The sequence below is a fragment of the Photinus pyralis genome, unplaced genomic scaffold (genome assembly GCF_008802855.1).
Source record: "Photinus pyralis isolate 1611_PpyrPB1 unplaced genomic scaffold, Ppyr1.3 Ppyr1.4_LG1, whole genome shotgun sequence".
Lineage (NCBI taxonomy): Eukaryota > Metazoa > Arthropoda > Insecta > Coleoptera > Lampyridae > Photinus > Photinus pyralis.
In genome coordinates, this window is record NW_022170249.1 from 60,233,276 (window position 1) to 60,256,829 (window position 23,554).

At 37.1% G+C, this 23,554-nt stretch overlaps 2 protein-coding genes across 2 annotated transcripts; both read left to right on the plus strand.

Annotated features, from left to right (window-relative positions):
- The first annotated feature begins 405 nt into the window (after positions 1 to 405).
- On the plus strand, positions 406 to 4,659 carry LOC116164561 (FK506-binding protein 5-like). The gene is made up of 3 exons (XM_031478761.1): positions 406 to 1,177; positions 1,322 to 1,553; positions 4,452 to 4,659. Exons 1-3 carry the CDS (start codon positions 406 to 408, stop codon positions 4,657 to 4,659), a joined length of 1,212 nt encoding a protein of 403 aa, XP_031334621.1.
- A 9,735-nt stretch (positions 4,660 to 14,394) lies between these two features.
- LOC116164573 lies at positions 14,395 to 15,345 on the plus strand. Its single transcript, XM_031478769.1, has one exon. It carries the CDS (start codon positions 14,395 to 14,397, stop codon positions 15,343 to 15,345), a length of 951 nt encoding a protein of 316 aa, XP_031334629.1.
- Positions 15,346 to 23,554: the final 8,209 nt, after the last annotated feature.

A 23,554-nucleotide genomic window follows, 5' to 3' on the forward strand; every position in this document is an offset into this window, starting at 1 on the left:
ATAACATTCCCAGTGATATTATTTGTAGATGGGCATAAGTCCCATCTCACTTACCAACTCAGCGTTCTTTGCAGTAACCTAGCAATCGAAATTATAGCATTGTATCCTAATGCTACTCGTATATTGCAACCCGCAGACGTAGCTGTTTTTCGCCCAATCAAGGTAGCTTGGCGAAAAGCAGTAAGGAATTGGCAGTCAGATCATCCAGGAGAATCCCTAACTAAGCTTTCCTTTGCACCATTACTAGACGAAGTCGTTAAATCTAGTGCCAAACCCGATATATTGGTAAATGGATTTAAAGCATGTGGGTTGTATCCACTAAATGCTGACGCTATAGATTATAGCAAGTGTCTGGGAAGTTCCAAGAAAAATGAAACATTTGACAATAAAATAACAGACACCACAATGAAGTATTCCACATTTGCAAATATCGTTGGAAATGAAAAACTTGAACAGTTTAAAAGATTAGATGCAGTCCTTCCAGAAGGAACAAACAACGAAGACTTTTTTGCTCTATTTCGTATATGGAAACATTTTGAAAGCACCAAGGAAGAGCCAGACCAAATTATAAATTTATCTAACGAAAAAATTGATAACGAAGATTTGCCTCAAAATATGATTGTAACAGATGTGTTGTCAGAACAAGAAAGTGGCAATACAAAAGAGGCAGATGGAGTAATCGCCAGTACTACTGACCAACACATTACAACTGCAAACGTAGAGGTACCAGAAAATAACGAGGATTCGCCCCAACATATGATTGTAACGGATGAGTTGCCAGAACAAAACAGTGATATTAATACAAAAGAGACTGATGGAGCAATTTCCAGAACTACTCACCAACAGAGAACAACTGCAGTGGTAGATGTAGCTAATAATGTCTCTATCGCTGAGTTTCTTGACTGGCCAGATTCACCCAAACGTAAAGGAAAACGAGAGACCGAAAGGTTGCCGTATGCTGTAACTTGTAATAAATATCAGGAAATGCTAGCAGAGAAACGTGCTAAGAAGAAAGAAGAAGAAGAACAGAAAAACAAAAAACGTGCTCTAAAGAAAGAAGCAGACGAAGTCAGAGCGAAGAAGAAGAAAGAAGATCAGGAACTCAAAGAGATCAGAAAACACCAACAAAATATTAAAAAATTAGAGAAAACTCAGAAGAAAGCATCAAACGTTTCACGTAAAAATAAATTATGTGCGGCTAATAAGATAACATGCTATGTTTGTGCCAAAATAATAAAATGCAATGAGTTGTCTTGTGACGAATGTAAACAATCATTTCACAAATCGTGTATTCCAGCGTCTCATAAACAACATATTCCAGACCCTACTGATAACGATACTTTTCTATGTCATATCTGCTACAAGGAAGAATCGGATAGCGATGTGGACACTGAAAAAGAAGAAGAACAAGAAAGTGAAGAAAATGAAATCGAGGAAGAGAGGCCACCAGCTGAAACCGAAGAACAAGAAGATAAAGAAAATGAAAAAGAGGAAGAGAGAACACTAGCGGAAACAGAAGAAGAAGAAAAGGAAATCGATGAATTATATAATATGTATACTTCTGCAATAAAACATATACAGGGTGATTCCTATAGTACCTGCCACCGTTTGGGAGCGTATAGGGGGTGCCTAGGGGAGTATTTTGATATAGGACACTTGGGGTCGGAAATCTAAAATAAGGGCGCCAGAACCAAATTTATCTTCTGGAATTTCACGCCTGTATGTAGGCAACCCAACCGACCGACGTTTCGCGCGGAGCGATGCAGAGCGAGTTAGCGCGAGGAAGCGACATGGGAGGGAAGGAGGGAAAACGACAGTCAAAAGCAATAACGTTTACAAGTGTTCAACGTGGCCACCGTTGTTCTCAATGCACTTCCTACATCTAGCCAACTATTATTATACTATTGCCATAGTGTTTATTCACTTGATACGCGTCGTTGCAGACGGGATTTCGTGGGTTTAAACAAATTCTGATCAAGTGTCAGCCACACATCGCCGCCTGAGATCGCTCCGTGTGCACCGCCGGCCGGTTGGGTTGCCTACCTACAGGCGCGAAATTCCAGAAGGGAAATTTGGCTCTGGCACCCTTATTTTAGATTTCCGACCCCAAGTGTCCTATATCAAAATACTCCCCTACGCACCACCTACACGCTCCCAAACGGTGGCAGGTACTATAGGAATCACCCTGTATATTAAAAAGTTATACGTGTTACTTACTAAAAAACACTACGTAAACCTTAAAAAAAGGTGTGCCCAATAACTGTAAAAATAATGTCCAATTACTGTAAAATGTGCCCAATAACTATGTATTCTGGCAGAGTTGTTTAAAAGTAATTTCAGAGTTGTTCCTTATAACAACTACCAAAACTTAATATTTTTTTCTGAAAAGTTAAGCAATTATGGAACAAGTGGTTATTTCATATTTACATATTTGCAAATGGGTATGTATTTATTGAATTTTTAAAATATCAATATCCTTAAGTGTCCAATAACTGTATGGTTTACCCTATTGCATTGAAGGCCGGTTGACTTTTGCGTGATTGATTGTGTACAAATGTCGCAAATATTGTACATTGTTTACTTTTATATTTTACACAACTCACTTACTTTTAGAGACCGTTATCAACTTTGGTTTGTTTTGATTGTAATATGGTAATTTATTAAACCAATTTGCCACTTACACAGAAATAGTAATAGCTGAATAAACAAACACGTCCGATGCATTACGCGGCGCGCGGAATCGTGGATTTGTCTTCCCAGAAGTTTATTATCCCTACATTTTCCGTCCGTCGGTCTTTCCGCGCTAACAATTAGAAAATAATAGGGAAAAAACTCACTGTTTATCAACAGACCAATCACAGACAAGAATTCAACTGTCAGTTATGACATTTGTACCTATACAGCTGTTGTTTTGTGTATTGTTTTGTTTGAATTTGTTTTTGCATTATATATACTAAAATAAGAAATAGAGCAGTCAGTGACTGACGCCCAGAAAGAATTGTTAAGAGTTTGTCCGCCCTCATGAAGCATAGCGTCGACTCTGTTAACATGATGATAATGTGGTCCACGACGATTTTCCTCAAACTCGGCGGCTTTATTAACATGGTTAATGACGTTATTAATAACCAGAAAATCGTGGAACAATTCCATGTTTTATTTCACAGAAATATGTGAATGTATAGGTTAGGGCACTGAATAACCCAAGCAACACAGCTGCAAGATCCGTCCTGTAGCTGCAACTGTGCATGACTTTCACGCAACGAGTGGATAAATACACGTCTAGTGCGCCAAAGACAGTCAATTTGCAACTTGTTACATAAATAGCTTTGTTGGCGAATTAATTAACATATGCTTGTTGAAACAAAGATAAATTATTAAAATCTTGTACATCAATATAGTTGGGACCACCAATTACCATTTTGCCGTTGTTTCTAAATCTTTGTCAGACATGTAGATAGTCATCAGTGAACTCAAAAAAAACAAACTCGAAAGGGATGCGTAATACCAATCAGAAGAGGCAAAAGAAAAACGTTTGCAACGTCCTCTGCGGTCATCATTGCGTTGGACAATTCCCCCGCGAAACGCCGGTCTAGGGATGGGCAAAAATAACCGTGGTTATTTTGTCTCGATTAAACGTAGCGTAGTAATTAGGGATGGGCGATAACTGTTTTCACCTATCGATAAGTATCGGGTACTTACCTATCGATATATTTTACTTATCGATATGCCGATAATTATCGAAATATCGATAGTTATCGATATGTCGATAGTTATCGATAGTTATCGATAGTTATCGATAGTTATCGATATATGATTACTATCGATAGGTATCGATATATCGATATGTCGATAGTTATCGATATATAGATATGTCGATAGTTATCGCTAGGGATGGGCGATAACTGTTTTCACCTATCGATATAAGTATCGGGTACTTACCTATCGATATATTTTACTTATCGATATGCCGATAATTATCGAAATATCGATGGTTATCGATACACCGGTAACTATCGAAAGATCGATAACTACTATATCGATAAGTATCTGTATATCGATAGTTCTCGTTATGGCGATAGTTTTTAATATATAGGTATCGATATAATATTACCGATATTTTTTTTGAAAGCGTGTCTAAAAACTGCATGAGTTTACTTTTATATTTTGGCGAAAGAGCCCGACAAGACAAGAGAGCTCTTTTAACAAAATATGAAAATAACCGAATGCAGTTCTTGCAACTTTAATGGAGTTACCATATTAACTGTGCAATTATCGCAGGGCTCTTTAGCTTTCTACAATGCAATTACCGCTGTAATTAAGCGGTAATTGCACGTCTCATTTGAGAGAAATATTCGACGTATCGATAGTTATCGACAGGGATAGTTATCTTATCGAGTTTTATTAATAAAATCCATTTTCGATTTATTCTCGTGTAAAGTGACTATTAATAGTTACTCGACGTTTCTTTGCTCGGTCTACGACGTTTCGGCGCGACCGATTCGGCGCGACCGTTTAGGCGCAAAGATGTTTCGGCGCAAAGATGTTTCGGCGCGAAGATGTTTCGGCGCGGAGACGTTTGGACGCAGGGACGTTTGGGCGCAGAGAAGCTCGGCGCGAAGACGTTTTGGCGCGGAGACGTTTCGGCGCGAAGCCGTTTAACGTAGAGGCGCTTTGGAGCCATGCTATTTATACATTAATTTCACGATATTTTTAGTACAACATACACACAAGTATTTTTTTTAATATGCGCACTGTGTTAGTGCCAGTCATGGCGCAACGAATTGTTTCATAGCTAACATAATGAAAACTGAAAAATACGGTAGGTATTTAGTGAGTAGGTAACTAATCATGTCATATAAAAAATTTATGAATATTTTAAATGATCAAGATAAACTATTCTGAACCGTTCTTAAGGCTGGAGAATTTCTTTTTTACGTGCACACCGCTCTTGCGATAGCTTTATATTGGCGATTTTGGAATTTTTAACTTTTAATACCAACTAAAGGGTTTTTCAATAGGGACGCTCGAACTTTGACAGCGGATAGCGGCCATCTTGGTAAAGCGATAGCTGTCAAATTTGGCATGAGTACTTATTTAGTCCTGTCATTTCACCATGGAACCAAAGAGTATCCATAATAGTTACTCTTTGATGGAACGCTACACCCTTCAAAAACGCGTAGAAATTGTTAAAATTGATTATCAAAATCAGTGCTGCGTTCGCCTAACGTTCTGTGCGTTGCGTCCAATTTATGGCTTTCATGGCCGTCCTGCCGAATCCACAATGCGTTGTTTAATAAAAAATTTGAGACAACGGGGTCAGTGATTGATGAAGCAGTTCCTGTGCGTCAAAGAAACGCACGATTGTTGGAGAATATTATTGCCGTTCGGGACAGTGTGCGAGAAAACCCCCGACAGTGCATTCTGCGTCGTGCGCAAGAACTGGGTCTTTCTGGGACGTCAAATTGGCAGATTTTGCACCTAAACTGAGTATTCATCCATATAAAGTTCAGTTCCCTAGTCTACGCAGACAAACCTCAGTCAATTACGGCTCTAAATGCCAGCATAACTCGAGTTCTTTGTGAAATTGAGCCCAGTTTAAGCGAAGGTGTCCAAAATTGGTCCACCAGAATATTACATGCACAGCGGAGTCGCGGGGGCCATTTGGCTGAAATTATTTTCCATACATAATGTCATCGAATATCCTTTAAAATATTATAAAAATTGTGGTAATATAACTTAAACAGGTTGTTTTATTTCATTTCAAAGTTCGAGCGTTCTTAATGAAAAACCCTTTATAATAAAATGTTTGAATTATACCGCGATTTCTATTTTCATGAGCAACGATAGCGTAAACTAGAATCACGAACAGCTCTATTCTAAGTTGGCCAATCATTAATGACAATCCGTACGATATTGCTTCATACATTTGATGGCCCGTTTGATGGTATATTATAAGGTATCTACTTAGGCAGTTATTAGGAGAGCATGTAATATGCATCAAATTACGAGCATTAAGGGGGAAATTATTTAATTATTGCTAGAAATTTGTTTTGAAGTTCTACAAAAATCGCTTATTGTTTCTCATAATAGCTATTTATATATCAAGTACATAAACTGGGTCTTTATGGACGAGCCGTTTATTTAGCCGAGCGAGCGAGGCACAAATAAACAAGGCTAGTCCCCATAAAGCCTATTTATGGACGCGATATATACAAAGCTTTATGTACGACTGCAACAACCCTTAAAAATGAAAATTTCATGGAATTCAATAAACGATAAAATCTATATATCATTGACAACAGCATTTGTCAAGTATTTCTAAAATACTTAAATTTACCTTGGATTGACACCTAAGTACGACTGTCACATTGACAAGCGGCCGTTTTACTTTATCATTATGGACTAGGCCATAATATTGCAAATTATGGCCAATAATTGCGACTGTAATCACCAGAGTTGGACTGGGTCACTGGGTCAACTGGGTCACCTGGGTCACTAAATTAAACTGGATCACTGGGTCGCTGGGTCACGTCATACTCTTTTCAGTTAGACCCAGTGACCCAGTTGACCCGGTGACCCAGTTTGACACAGTGACCCAACTTGACCCAGTTTGACCCAGTCACCCAGTTTGACCCAGCGACGCAATTTCACCCGGGGACCCAATTCGACCCAGTCACCTAGTTTGATTGAATAACGCAGTTAAGTCAGTGCCCTCGGTTCAAGTGTACAGATTATGCAATAAATGAAATGCTGGTTTGTTGAAAATAATACTCGATTGCTTGACAACTGCCATTTCTGTGATGTTTGCTTTAATACTGCCGTAAAAAACTTTCCATGTCCCGAATTGTATTAGAATAATGTTATTTCTTTGCTTCAGGGCTTACCAGTTTGCTTACAGGTGTTCATTCACATTTAATTTTTTCTACTAGTTAGCTTAATCCAAATAAATCTTTTCTGCAAATACTTTCATTGAATACTTGACTACAAACTATAAACAAATGCATTTGATTTTTTTAGGTATTAGTTCTCTTGAATGAAATTGGGCTACGTGCTTGTTGCCGAATATTATTGAGGAAGTTTTTTTTTTAATTAAAAGTTACTTGAAATTGTTTTGTATGATACCTAACAATAATTTAATTACTAGGCCACCGGGTCAGGACGGGTCACTGAGTAAAGCTGGGTCAAGATGGGTCACTGGGTCAAGCTGGGTCACCGGGTCAAGCTGGGTCACCGGGTCAAACTGGGTCAAGCTGGGTCACCGGGTCAAGCTGGGTCACTGGGTCGGGTCAAGCTGGGTCACCGGGTCAAACTGGGTCACCGGGTCAACTGGGTCACTGGGTCACCGGGTAACTGGGTCAGTAAACTAACTGGGTCACTGTATGCTTGACCCAGTCCAACTCTGGTAATCACCGCATTATCAAGCAGTCGTACACAAACGTTATTGTAAATGAAACCTGTTTGTTCGTCAGCAGTGGTATCTTTACGCACGGGCACGAAGGGCTCATGCCCAGGGGCCCCGCGGGTTAAGGGGCCCCCGAGACGATACGCGAGCCTTAGATATATACTTAATTACAAATTGCAAATGCAACTAAAAGAAATTAGTAGTAGCTTTTCTTTGTCTATATTTGCAAATTCAAACTGTAGTTAACTTCCTTTAAAAGCAACAAACAAGTTCCTACAATTTCTTTCAAGATACACCGTACAGCTCCGTAAACGATGCGTTTCTGAGAAATTGCATAGAGCGGGCGCAAGTATGCTTAGGTTACTGTCCATTAATATACAGTGTTATTCATTTAGAAGTAGACATAGAGATTTCCTATGTCTACTTTTAAATAACAAAACTCTTCTGAATGACGCTTAATTTTATGCAACCAAAATAACATGCGCACGCATTTTGCACTGTCATTCTAGATTTTAATAAAAACCACAGTAAATAGTATGCTTTTAGTGAGGTTATTAGGTTATGATGAAAAGGTATTAAATTCGGTCGGTATTTCTTATGGGATTCTCTTCCACAAAAATTAAAACATTCAGTTTCATATCCACCGTTAAAATTGAGGGTTGTTTACGATGTCTTCACACGTCTTATGTGGATCGCATTTAAACAACCACTAATTTTTAAAGTAATCAACACAGAAAATAAGTCTCTTACGCTCCGTGAACGTTCTTACCTGCACTATACCAATTGACAATATCAAGTTTTTCTTCAGTTGAATACATCGCACACCAACGAAAATAAAAATACGGAAGCCAAAGCAGTAATATTCCAATTAATAATATGACAGCCAGATCTTCATTCGTTTTAAGAAGTTATTTTGGTTGCATCAAATTAGGCGCCCTTTAGAAGAGTTTTTGTCATTTAAAACTAGACATAAGGAAAACAATGCACATATCCCTATGTCTACTTCTAAATGAATATCACTGTATAAATATAAGCGGATTGTAGAAAGAGTGACAGGAACGCTATATACTTTTCTGTCGATACCCATATTTATTGATTTTAATGAGACCGTTTTTCTGAATTCTGTATCTTCCAAACAAACGGGCCATGTTTGTGCCCAGGGCCCCCAAATGGTTAAAGACGGCTCTGTTCGTCAGAATGAATACATAATTCCAAAATTCCTTAAAATTGAGTCGTAGGAATGCAGCAGTGGTCCCTGCAAAGTTAGGTAGGTACCTGTCTTCAATGAAAAAAACAAGTTATTAGAATAAAGGGAAATACCTTAAACTGTACAAAGAGCAAATGGCAATCAACAAACAACTGTAATATAAGAAGAATGTCAATTACCTGGCTTTTCGAATAATAGAAAAACAATCTTCTAGGCTTTGCCTGAGGACTGCTCATATTATAACCAATTAGATCTCTTTTTTCAAGAAAGCATTAAGAAGTAGGGGTAAGTATAAGTACTCCACCCTCTTTCATAAATTAGCACATTAATGTGAGCAAAATATTATTATTAGTGCAACTTCATCTGTAAACTTGTGAAAACTATTTGGTGTTAAGTGCAGTGCTTCTAAAAAATGGAAAACATTGTGAGTAAACGACAAAAACAAAAGTACTCACATCAGGGGTTCATCTACGTCTTCGACCGAATGAGTGCTTGCGGAGCGAAATTATTTTGGAGGTGTGAAAGAAAAGATGACTGTAAGGCTCGGATCCACACTGAAAACGGTAGTGTCGTTAAAAAAGTCAATGACCATTCTCATGACAGTTCGGCGGCAAGAGTTGAAGTCCAGGCAGCAGTTTCTAGAATAAAAGAGAGGGCCGGAGAAGTCATGGAAACAACAGCACAAGTTATCAATGCTTGCATTGGAGAATTATCGGAAGTTGCCCACGCAACAATGCCAAGCCATGGATCATTACGAAAGATAATTCAAAGAAAGCGAAATCTTGTGAGAGCGGCCCCTCCTGCACCCGAAAGAGTAGAGGATTTAATAATACCGGATGAATATAAAGTTTACGAACCACAGCCCGGGATTCGAGAAGATTTTTTACTAGCGGATAATGGTCCAGTTCCCGGAAGAATTCTAATTTTTGGACGTGAGCGGAATCTCCGCGTAAGTATTTCTTATTTTACATGATCTGGCAACACCGTCCAGATGGTTTTGGAAAAACAGTTTTTGCAGCAGCTGTGTACTTTAGAAAACGGCTTCATGTAAAAAAAACTGTCTAAATCGACCTGAAAGCAGATACTTTCCAGGTAATTTATCGATCAGAGAGTGTCACTTGGACGGTGTGGATTGGAAAGTATATTTTTCCAAAGCCTACCTATAAGTTTATGAAATGAAATTTTGCTCTTATTTCAGGTATTACGTGAATCCGACCACTGGTTCATTGATGGCACCTTTAAATCGACGCCACCTCTATTTTCTCAGGTGTATGTGATCCTGGCACACAAATTTGGCGGAGTTTATCATTATTGTACGTGCTTCTTCCAAACAAGCAAGGTGCAACTTATACAACAATGTTAGAAATGTTACAAAATTTAGAACCTGATTTGAATCCAACCTATATATCATGCGATTTCGAATTGGCTGCCATTTCAGCATTCAAAAATGCATTTCCAAGAACGGAAATGCAGGGATGTTTTTTTCATTTGACTAAAAATATGAAAAAGCACATCGCTACCTTAAACTTGTCTGGTCGCTATAATACAGATGCTAATTTTGCGCTACAGGCAAGAATGGTGGTGTCGCTAGCGTTTGTACCAACTGGAGATTTAGATGCTGCAATAGACAGGTTAGCAGACGTGTTGCCCGTGGAGTTGCAACCACTGTTGCAATGGTTTGAAGACTTTTATGTCGGACGATTGAATCGTCGCGGAAACGTTAGGAGACCTGCAATTTTTCCCCCGGAAATGTGGTCCTTGTACAATCGTGTAGTGAATGACATGGACAGAACCAACAACCACGCTGAAGCAGCCCATCGATGTCTTCAATCAGAAATGGGAATGGATCACCCAATCCTATGGAGGTTTATAGATGGCTTAAGAAAAATTCAAAAAGGTCGTGATATGTTCTATGAGCACCTGCTTGCAGGCCATGAACCACCAAAAAAGTTAAGAAAATATCGTGATGCTGATACGCGCATAAAAACAATAGTGGCTGATTACGCAAACAGAGACATAATAGACTATTTGCGTGGAATATCTCACAATTATGAGATGAATCCATAACTATACAAAATAATTGTTTTGTAAATTGTGTTTAATCCAATATATTTACATGTGGACATATATTCTGTAGGTATTTGTACAACATCTGGATAATGGATTAGTTTTAAGTGCATTTGAGAATATTTTATTGTGGTGTCTACATTATTTCCTATTGTTATTCTTTATTTGGTTGTGGGTATATACATTTTCATGTTTCCAATAAATTGGTAAAACTGCAAAATTATTTTTTCTTGTACAGTGCTGTTCACAAAGTTCGTTCCATATGGGAAAATTTTGTATTATTGATTTCTGGATAACAGATTCAGTAGGGTTGTACACATATGGAACGAATTTTATGAATAGCCCTGTATAATACTACAAATAATATTTATGGCTGTAATATTTGATGGTAAACCTAGAACAAATGAATGGAAGCTTATTGAACAATAATAATTTAGAATCCATGTCACACAGTGGGATGTAAGCTCATAAAATATGTATAGGTACGCCGAAACGTGCAGCGTCAAATCAGCTTTGCGCCAAAACGTCCCCGCGCCGAAACGTCTTTGCGCCGAAGCGTCTCTGCGCCGAAACGTCCCCGCGCCAAAATGTCTCCGCGCCGAAATTTCTCCGCGCCGAAACGTCTCCGCGCCTAAACGGCCGCGCCGAATCGGACGCGCCGAATCGGCTGCGTCGAAACGTCCCATTCCGTTCTTTGCTACCTTTATCAAGAGTTTTTTGTTAGATTTCGTAAATGTTAATCAATTGAAACTGTATATCTAAATTTGCAGTGTTCTTAGCTTTTTCTGTTTTTTTGTGACTGGTCTTCTGTAACCATCAATCAGATACCGATACATAGGCCATGATTACACCCTTTGATTGTCTTCTTTATTTTATCTAAAGAGTAGCCATTTTGATGCAACATTTTGTTCAAGTTTTTGAAGTGCTTCTTTTTTTTAGCAATCGTCAGTAAGACGAAAAGATCTATTTTCTAAAGATTTTATTACTGCGTTTATTTGGCATGGATGATGATGTGACGTAGCGCTTCTCTTGAGAAAGGGAGCAAAGTTAAGTTTCCGAAACGTTGAGCAACTAAAAATAGTAAATGTACACGAGAGTAAACCCGAAAATGGATTTTATTAATAAAAATAGTAGCGCTCGTTGAAATCTCAACAATAACATAATTTTATCGTACCAATAGTTATCGACATATCGATATATCAATAGTTATCGACATATCGATATATCAATAGTTATCGACATATCGGTATATCGATAGTTATCGACATATCGATAGTTATCGACATATCGATATATCAATAGTTATCGATATATCGATAGTTATCGACATATCGATAGTTATCAACATATCGATATATCAATAGTTATCTACATATCGATAGGTATCGATACTTATCGATAAGTATCGATATATCGATAGTTATCGATCTATCGATATATGGATTTTTTTAGCTCTACCTATTGTTATTCGATATATCGATAACTATCGATACCTATCGATATATCGAAAAAAATTCCCATGCCTAGTAGTAATCGCCAATTCGTACTGTTTGTAGTTGTTCCGTAGTTCGTTTACGTTAGCGCTTGTTGTGTATTCATTCTTCATTGTTTCGTTTATGAGTACGATTATCTTAATATCCTTAGAACTTAGAAGTGTACTACTTAGTACCTGAAGTTATTTGAGTGATAGCTTAAAATAAGAATGGTTAGACATTTACAGCTGGGAATCCGAATCTCAGGGGCATCAACTTATAACGAAACAGCTTCCTTAAGGTGTATTTAAACTTTAAACCGCTAGATGGCTCCGCTTGTATAATTTAAAATTTCGTCCTTGTCCAAATTGTTATCTGGCATGTGTCCTTGTTAAAAAAACTGGCATTTGATAACTGGCCTGGCTGTTGCGTGGCTCGATACTTTCTTTTCCGTTTTAATGTTGAGCCATCTAGCATCTAAAATTTAGTAAAGTTTCTTTGTTGAAAATTAGCGTGCGGTTAACTTTATGTATTTGTTTGACAAAATGTAATTTGTTGGTATTTTGCGGATAACTTTATGGCGGGAACGCAAGAATAAACTGTCTGGGTGTGGACTTTTTTTCTTTTACATCACGATCCTTACCAGGCCCACGATCGACCGAATTGGATAAGAGAGGAGTTCCACTTTAAACTTCTGGAGCTTTAAACAATCCAACAACTGCTCCATCGTACAAACAACAAACCCTGAAGCGTTTGTTAGAACAAAATATGAGTTACAAACGTAAGCAAACAAATCCCTTCTTAATGTGTAACTATGTATACGAGAAACGCCAATTTTTCAGCTGAAGGAACAAAAGAAGCTTCCATTACACAGGCACTTATTTTCCTGATTGTAATGATTTATGTCTTGATGACAATTAATTCTTGATTTTAAATAATTGTCGTAATTTACATTGGTTACGTTCAGGTTATCTCGATTGTTTTCTTGAAGAACACCATAAAGCCTTGTAAAGACCGGATTCTAGGTAAAATACCTATTCTCTATTTTTCAAGGCATTTCCCTGTAACACAAATACTAATCTGTGCCGTAAAAAAATACTCCATTTGACGCGCCTAAAATGCCTATTCTTATATATTGAGCGCCTAAATGTTTTAAAAACCTAAATAGCGGTTTATACTGCTGCCTTAAATTAGGTTTTCAATTTTTGTACGATGCGAGAATGCCAACGGTATGATTTACGATACCCTTGACACAACATGCAGCGGCATTTAGACAACAACGTAGGGGAAACCGGGGCGGAATGGGGTACCGGGGCAGAACGGAGTTCATATAATATTTCTCACTCTAATCGCCCGATATTACCAGCGCCCTCTGTCATTGCTTATATTAACGCACCGGACGAGCTGGCAACAACGAATATATTACTGCCAACAGTTGAACGAATTTTCAAGCTGACCTGCTGCATTTGTCTGTGTTTATAGAACTTTTCGCCATTTTTGATACAATGTAAGTTACTTATTCATTTATTTTGTGGTTTGTTGTCTATTTTACTGTAAACGGTATGATTGCATGTATCTTTTGACATGGTCCCATAAAAAATACTCATAAAGCGTGTTGACACAGAGCTAATGTTATGTTATTAGTAGTCGTGGGGCAGAATGGGACGGGGCTGAACAGGGAAGGACCCCATTCCGACCCAGCTTTATGTAATCTCCTAATTTTAAGTTTTGTGATCTCTTCAGATGGTTCGCAACTATGTCAGAAAGACCGATCGACAACAGTGGAGTATTGAAACTATGCAACAAGCGGTGAATGCTGTGATAAATGGCGAATTAGCGTGCAAGAAGGCGTCAATTCAGTTCCAACTGCCGCAAACTACATTAGAAAGATATGTTAAAAAACGTAAGGATGTTCCGAACTCTGTGATTGACAAAATAGCTGGCAAATATAAGTGTGTTTTTACCAAAGATCAAGAGGAAGAATTGGTCACATATTTAAAAGATATGCAAAAGAGACTATTTGGTTTATCAATAAAAGAAATGGTTGTGAGCATCCATTTAACAAAGAGAGTGAAATGGCGGGAGAAGACTGGGCCCAATCTTTCATGAGACGTCATCCAGAATTAAGCTTAAGAAAGCCCGAGGCAACTTCCGGAGCACGTGCAATGGGCTTTAACAGAGTAGCAGTTGCACAGTTTTTTACGTTATTGAATAAAGTTATTTTTGAGAAAAAAATTACCTGCGAAATGATATACAATTGCGACGAAACTGGTATTACAGTCATTCCAAAACAGCATTCAAGGATTATTGCAAATAGAGGGCAGCGTCAGGTCGGCGTATTGACTTCTGCTGAGCGTGGTAATACGGTAACGGCAGAAATTTGTTGCTCTGCTGCGGGCAACTATATGCCTCCACTGTTGATCTTCCCTCGAAAGAAAAAACAACAAGAATTTGAATTGGGTTTGCCGCCCGGTGGTTGGGCTGCGGCAAATGAATCTGGATGGATGAATACAGAAGTGTTTTTTGAATGGTTTAAAAAATTCATTCAATTTTCCAATGCAAAAAAAGATTATCCTGTTCTCTTACTGTTTGATGGGCATGCATCTCACACAAAAAACCTGGAAGTAATCGATCTAGCTCGTGAAAACGGTGTTATTCTGTGCTTTCCACCACACTGTTCGCACAAGCTACAACCTTTAGATATCGCATTCATGAGACCTTTAAGTTTATATTATGAAGATGAGGTGCGAAAGTGGTTACGATCAAACCCAGGTAAAGTCGTTACTTTGTTCCAAAATTCAACCTTATTTGGACAAGCTTTCATCAATGCTGCGATTATGAAGACCGCTCTAAAAGGTTTTGAAAACACGGGAATTTGGCCAACCAATGAAGGTATCTTCACCGATGATGATTTTTTACCAGCTGAGGCAACCAATATTCCCATTGATGAACCACAATCTTGTTCTACGGAAACCGTTGGTCCTCCAAAAAATATGGATTCCTTCAACAATCCCTCAACCCCACCTTCCAAAGACATAATGGAATTGAACAATACCATACAAACGGAAAGTAATGATCTACCCCAATGTTCCTGGATGCCTGACACTCCTAATGCGCCAATAAAAAAATCCACCGGTTCCAGTTTTCCAGCCCTTTCTCCTGAAGTTTTGATGCCACTACCGAAACTAAACTGTTAAGCGAGTGCAAAGAAAGAGAGGTAAAATTCGTACGTACGTGGAACGACTAAGACGTGTATTAAGTGCTCTTGGCTAATGTTTTCTAATTACACTTATAATTCAAAATATTATTAACAATAATGGCATCTGGTACTTCAAGTGTGGTGCGCGGTGTTAATTGTAAAATCTGTTCCACCAAGATAAACAGGTATGATGATAACATTGAGTGTACTGTGTGCGTAAATACTTATCATCTGCAATGCATAAATGTCACAATTTGCGAATATAATGCTTTACGTGAATCAAAAGAAATTCTCAACTGGACATGTACATTATGTCTGCCATCATCAGATAGCTCTGCACGGAAACCAACCACTAACAACTCGGTATCGCCAACGGACAATGTTGCTAGTGTTACTCTAGATCAGGTTTATTCTCTTATCCTTTCAATCAAAAACAACCAAGACGATTTTGCGAAATCTTTAAATTTGTGTCATGAAAAAATTGACGGGAATTCTACACTTCTAAAAGCACAACAACTGAAAATAGATGAATGTTTGGGCAAGATTGGACATCTGGAAGGTGAAAACACTAAACTGAGGGGAGAGATTCAAGATCTAAAGCTTAAGATCAATGATCTTGAACAACACACAATGAAGAACGCAGTGGAGATCAAAGGGGTCCCTGAGCTCAAAGATGAAGATGTTCTATTCGTTATGTCGCAGATCGGTAACGCCGTGGGTTTTGCTTTTAGCAACGGAATTGTAGATGCCTGCCACCGCCTAGCCCGTAATCCAAACAAGCCTACAGAACCGCGACCAATCATAGTTACCTTTACTAGTAGACTGTATAAATACGAATTTATGAAGTGCAAACGTGTCAAAAGAGTAACTGTTGTGAAGGATCTTGGTGAAATGTTCACGAATTTACCTAATATAAACTGCAATAGCCCCATTTACATTAATGATTCACTCACTGCAGAAAATCGTGTTCTTTACGCCAAATCACGTGCATTCGCGAAGGAACATAAAATAAAATACTTATGGACACGTGATGGCAAAATATTAATGCGTAAAGACGACCGTAGTAAAATTTTCCGTATCCGCTCCATAAATGACTTCAGAGATGTCCACTAATTATTCTACGATTTTTCTTTCTCCGAATATTGAATTTATTTTATTTTATTTTATTTTCTTTAAGAATTGGAACTTTTTTATTTTTAGTTACTGTTACTACAGAACCTTTTAATTATAGTTCAGTTAAACATTGTTTTCACAATATGCATATAGCCTCTGTTTTGGTTACCTATCATCATTGTCTGGTTATCATGCACATAAATTGGCTATTATTTTTTCAAATATTATAAACCTGCAATAAACAACTAATGCATAGTTTGAAGATTGCATTTCTAAATGTTAGATCAATTTTAAGTAATTTTGTAGATTTCAAGGAGCATATAATGTCGGCTAAGTATGACATCGTTGGAGTTGCTGAAACATAGTTAAGTCCAAAAGTTCAATCTTCAGCCGTAAGTGTACCTGGATATACGTTTATCCGTAAAGATAGAATCACTAAAACCTGGGGTGGTGGCCTAGGAATGTATATTAAAAACAATATTAATTACATGGTGTTCACAAATTTAGACGTTGAAGAAACGTTTGAGCAAGTCTGGGTTAAAATACAATTACATAATAAACACTTAGCGTTAGGAGCAATTTATAGGAAATTACAGTACAATTTTTCAAACTTTATTAATGAATTTGAAAATTGTTTAGCGCAGATGACAATTGCTACTGATGATATTGTTTGTATGGGGGATTTTAACTTGGATCTCTTAGACGCTGGCAAACAAGCTTGCTTACATTTTCACAATGTGTTATACGAAGTTGGACTAATGCAAATAATCACAGAACCCACCAGGATCACTGCAGGTTCTTCTACTTTGTTGGACTTAATCATTCTCTCGTCTAAGATAAGCGTTGATGATTATGGAACTATTCCTGTGCATCATATTTCGGATCATTCTCTGGTGTTTTGTAAATATCCTGTTAATATAGTCTATCCGAAATCTCTCCTAAAAACTTATAGGGATTTTAGCAAAATAAACAGTTCTGACTTCACCACATACTTGCATTCCCTTGACTGGAATCATTTGTATGAACTTGATAACATTAATGATATTGTAAATTATTTCAATTCGTGTATTTTGTGTATATTTGATGTTTTTGCGCCATTGAAAACGGTACGCATAACAAAGTCCAAATCTCCGTGGCTTACAGACAATATTAAGCTCATGATGTCATTGAGAGATGCTGCACTGCACAAATATAAAAGGTCAAAAAATAGTGCGCATTGGGATTATTATAAAAAACTCGGGAACCATACTACTTACGCAGTCAATTCTGAAAAAAAGGCGTATTTAGATCATCACGTTCGCAATAACAGATCTCGTAAGCTGTGAAAAGAACTAAAAAGTCTAAATATTTGCTGTAAAGACAAGATTGAAGTTCCTTTGCAACTAAGTAATCCTGATGATATTAATGAAGCCTTCATTCCCAAATCTAAAGATCGTGCCGATGAAAAATTAATAAATTTCTATTCGGAGAACACCATGTTTGATTTTCAAACACAACTTAAATTTCAGCAAGTTTCCGACAATGACATGAATGTTCTTTATAACATTAAATCTAAGGCTGTGGGTGAAGATGGAATTAGTGTATATATGCTTTTATTGTGCTGTCCGTTTTTGATTCCTCACATAACTTATATAATTAATGTATGTTTACAATCGAACGTGATTCCCGAGGTCTGGAAAATTGCGAACGTAATTCCTATACCTAAAAAAAACAACCCCGCTTGCTACAATGATTTGCGTCCAATTAGTATACTGCCGGTTTTGTCAAAGGTTTTAGAGAAGATAATGGCAAATCAAATCAAAGTTCATCTTCATAAGTACTTGGTATTACCTAAGATGCAGTCGGGTTTCAGAAGTGGACACAGTTGTTCAACGGCTTTATTAAACATAACAGATGATATACTCACCGCATATGATTTGGGAATGCTCACGATACTAGTCATGCTGGACTTCTCTAAAGCCTTTGACACTATTAATCATGAAATACTATTGAGTATACTGCACTATGTGGGATTTAGTATTGATGCTGGTACTATTATTAGAAATTATCTTTGCAATAGGAGACAGCTAGTGTTGCTAAATGGTAATAAATCTAAAGCTATTCCTTTATGCAGTGGAGTGCCACAAGGTTCCATATTAGGTCCCTTGCTTTTCATTCTATACACCTCAAATTTCCACAAATGTCTGGAGCATGTAAAGTTTCACCAATATGCAGATGATACCCAGCTATATTATCAGTTTCATGAGTGCAATGTAACACAAGCTGTGGAATATATAAACAACGATATTTGCAAATTGGTGGGAGTATCGGAAACACATGGACTGTACATTAATGCTTCCAAATCGTCGGTAATGCTATTCGGGAGAACTAAAGTTACAGAACGGCAAAAATATGCGGTAAAAATTCGGGTAAAAGACCCTACGTTGTGTGTTCAAGATAAAGTAAGGAACCTTGGAGTGATAATGGATTCTCAACTGCGTTTCAAAGAACAAGTCTCAATAATGATCACAAAAGCATTTATGAACTTAACATTGATATTTAATCATCGCTATAGCATAGGCCAACATCTAAAAATCATACTGTGTGAATCGCTTGTCCTCTCACAGTTCAATTATTGTGATACTCTCTATGGCCCTTGTTTGGATGCAGCTGACAAATATAGAATTCAAAAAATCCAAAATTCGTGCCTTAGATTGATTTATGGTGTAAAGAAGTATGATCGCATCTCTCATAAATTAACCGAAATAAAATGGCTAAACATGGAAAATAGGAGACTTGCGCATGCAGCTACTTTATACCATAAAATAATCATCGAAAAAACACCAACTTATGTTTACGATAAAATCAGATTCAGTTCCAGTCCTAGATTTCCTACCTTAATAACTCCACCTTTACACAAAACCTCCGTCTTCGAACGATCTTTCAGTTACAGCATTGCCAAGCTGTACAACGTATTGCCACACTCTTGCAAAAACCTAAACTCTATAAAATTTAAACAGTATATCCAACGCTTCATACTTGATCGTCAAATATTGCAGCAAACACAGTGCAGTTCTCATGTAAATGTATTCGTCTAATACTAATTCATTAGTTAACAATCTATTCTGTTTTCATTGTTATATAACTGCGACCACACGCTAGCTAAATTCTGTATTGGTATTCTGTCAACCTTAATGTCTTTCGTTCTTTAAATATATATTTATGTAAAATGGGTTAAGTGGAAGAGCAGAAGTAGGAGCTTGGGCGACTACTATCTGAACTTCGCCCTTTTAGTTACTATTGCTCTCGCAATGTAGGTACTCACTTGTTTTGCATACTGAATTGATAATATGGGTGCAATATGTAACCAAATAAAGGTATTATTATTATTATTATTAAAACCGCCATTATTACAGAGTCTCCTTATAAAGCGGAACTGACTGAGGCAATAACAAAATCGGAAAAAGTCAATGAAGCACAAAAAAACAAAGTTAAAAAAAAATTGTCAGGTGTGTAACAGAAGGTAACCATAGAGAAAAAGTCTGTTCCAAAAAAGATAATAACAGAAGTTCGAGATAGCTCGGAAGAATCTGAGGAGGAAGACGACACCTTATGTTTATACTGTAATGACCAATATTCCACTTCAACTGAAGGGTGGGTTTCATGTGTTCAGTGCAAAAAGTGGGCTCATAATTTAAAAGACTATATGACGTATACAACACACAAAAGTGAAGCAAACATCTATAGGACAGAAGTATATCTCTGTCCTTTTGTGTGATTTGCGCATAGTTTGTTATTCCGTTGCTAGTCGCTTGTAAATTCCAATATTCTGTCTTTGTTAGTACCATTACATAAAAAAGATAGTATTAATTCCTGACGTTGGAATAGCATCATACACTAAAATATCCGGATTCTGTAAACAAAAACACAACGCCGAACGCTAACCTCAAATTCGATGTAACGGGTGTTTTAACTTTTAAAAACGCTATAAATAACAAGGCTTGCCGCCAATTCCTCTTATTGGTAAGAATGCTCAAAATCAGAATGTGAGTATTGCTTGCCCGGACGATATTGGCCGACTGGAATAATTTTTAATAACGATTATGACCGGCCGGCAGACTGCCTACGAACTGAATGTGTGTACCGAGCTTTAATGTTAGGTGGATTTTAATTGTTGAATAATTGTTACAGACTTCTACACCAGACCACATGCGCCAGATTATAAAACGTAACTTAAGTAACAAGAAAGAAAAATATTCTCCTGAATTACGACAATTTGCATTAACATTGCAATTCTACTCCTCAAGAGCTTACAATTATGTTCGTCAAAAGTGGAACAACTGCAAATTGGTATTCCAACATAGATTGCAAACCTGGCTTCCAAAAACCAGCTCTAGATGCAATAGCGGCCGAAAACAAAAAAAAAAATAGTCCTATTAAATGTTGCGTACGTTCACAAATTATATACAGTGGTAATATGTTTTATGGAGGCGTAGATTTAGGATCGCATATATCTTTTGAAAGTGACAGTGATAATCTACTGAAAGCAAATCATGCTTTAGTTTTTATGGCAATCTCACTGAATGGATCTTTTAAAGTTCCATTAGCATATTTTTTAATTACATCTTTGAGAGAGGCAGAAAGGGCGAAGCTCTTAACCAAATGTTTACATTTACTTAATGAAACAGGTGCTAAGGTAGTGTCTATTGTATTTGATGGAGCGTCCACTAATCACTAAGCACACATCTTGGTGCCAATTTTTCATATCCAAATGGATTTAAACCTTGGTTTTTGTGTCCAGCTAGTCAAAGAAAAATTTCTATATTTTGGGATGCATGTCATATGCTAAAGTTAGTGCGCAATACATTAGGCGATTCTAAGATTTTAAAAGATACAAACGGAGCTTGTATTTCATGGGAATACATAAACCTCTTAAATGAGTACCAAAAAAATCAAGGACTACACTGAGCAAATTAACAAATAAACATGTAAACTTTACCAATAATCGAATGAATGTTAAATTAGCAGCTCAAACATTAAGCAAAAGCTGTTACAAATCATTAATGTTCCTGAAAAATCTTGAAATTACAGAATTTCAAAATTGTGAAGCAATGGCTAAGTTTTGTTTAATGTTTAATAACTGTTTTGACATTTTGAATTGTAGAAACAAATTTTCAAACAAAAATGTATATAATATTCCTTTGTCAAATTCTTCGTTGCATCTTATATGTAAATAGTCTAACAAATTCCGCAGGGAGGCCTATATTATTGACCAACAGAAAAATCGGTTTTTTAGGTTTCATTATTAATTTAACAAACATATTTCGACTATTTTCTAAATTGGGATTTTTATAATAGTTAATATTCCGTTTAAGGCATAGCACTGGAAAGGTTTTATACTTGGAGAAAGAAAATTTGAAAAAAATCCAGACTTAAAGAATCAATATGTGTTTACTTCAGACATTTTATATATATACCGGGTCTTCATCAATTACTGAGACCCACGTGACGAAATTTAAATTTCCCGCTTTAAATATTTTTTCTTTATGTTGGTAGACACGGACAGTTGGTTAAAACAAAATACCCAAATTGCATATTTGTTTATTTCACCTCCTGTCAATCTTTGCTTGTGTTTACCGTTTTTTTCGAATTTCTTTAACATTATCTTAAATCAACAGCCAAAACAGTTCTTTTCAGAGCTCTTAACGCTACGAAGTTATTCTGATGTAAGTTAAAAATTTTTTAAGGAGAATTGTCATTAAGTTATTCTGAATTTTTAGTGTATCGCTGTAGGAAGATGGTGTTATTTTAATGGCACATTTCCGCAGTGGTAACCGAAATCCTGATGGAACTTGCAGCTATTCACTGCAATCGTGCATTGAACAGTTTTCCGAAGAGTACCCTGATGTTAATATCGACTACGATGTATTTAAGAACCACAGGTCACGTCTAATAACACGATATGAAAACAAGCACTGCATTTGCAAAGGGAAGTCCGGCAGACCGACTGTTTTAAGTGAAAATGTTGTTAACGATATTCAACAACGAATGGAACAAAGTCCCAAAAAATCGATTTCTCGACTTTCCGCTCAAACAGGTACGGCTAAGTTTACGTGTATTTGTGTAATAGAAAATAAAATGTATTTTTTATAGGCCTATCGACTGGTACCTGCCACAAAGCTTTGAAGAAGGTGCTACACATGCATCCGTACAAAATTTCTTCCGTGCAACAATTACATGCACTTGATTACGATCGTCGAGTGCAATATTGCCACTGGTTCAACGAACGCTTAAACGATAACAATTTGTTAGACCTAACGTTTTATTCAGACGAAGCATGGGTACATTTGTCAGGTTACGTTAATAGCCAAAATTACCGGACTTGGGCAGCAGAAAATCCGCACATTTTTGTCGAAACATCTCTACATCCCCAAAAGGTTGGCGTTTGGGTAGCCATGTCAAGAAGGAGGATAATTGGACCGATTTTTTTTATGAAACTATAAACGGAGAGCGATATCGTGCAATTCTGCATCAAGCTATTGAAGAAAATCTGCAAGATGATGAGCTACAACATGGATTTTTCCAGCAAGATGGAGCCACGGCACACACCGCTAACGAAACGCTTAGATACCTCCAAGAATTTTATGGCGATCGAATTATAAGCACTGGTTTGTGGCCTCCAAGAAGTCCTGACCTCACACCATTGGACTACTTTTTGTTTGGACGAATTAAAAATAATATATTTAAAAATCGACTGCACACACTCGAACAATTGGAAAGGGCGATACGACAAGAAATAAACGATGTGACGCAAGATGAACTCGAACGTGTATTTGAAAATATGAAGCGTAGAGTGAATTTGTGCCTGGAAGTGAACGGTGGCCACTTTGAGCACCTTTTGTAACAATAAATAGTACAATATATTTCGTGTTTCTCTAAAATACTTAATTCGGCCTTCAAATATTACTGGGCTTCAGTAGTAACTTTCCTAGGGGAAAAAAATCAGGATTACCACTCGCGCATTTTTAGTTGCCTAACCACCTGCAGTCACGTGGGTCTCAGTAATTAATGAAGACCCTATATATATATATATATATATATATATATATATATAT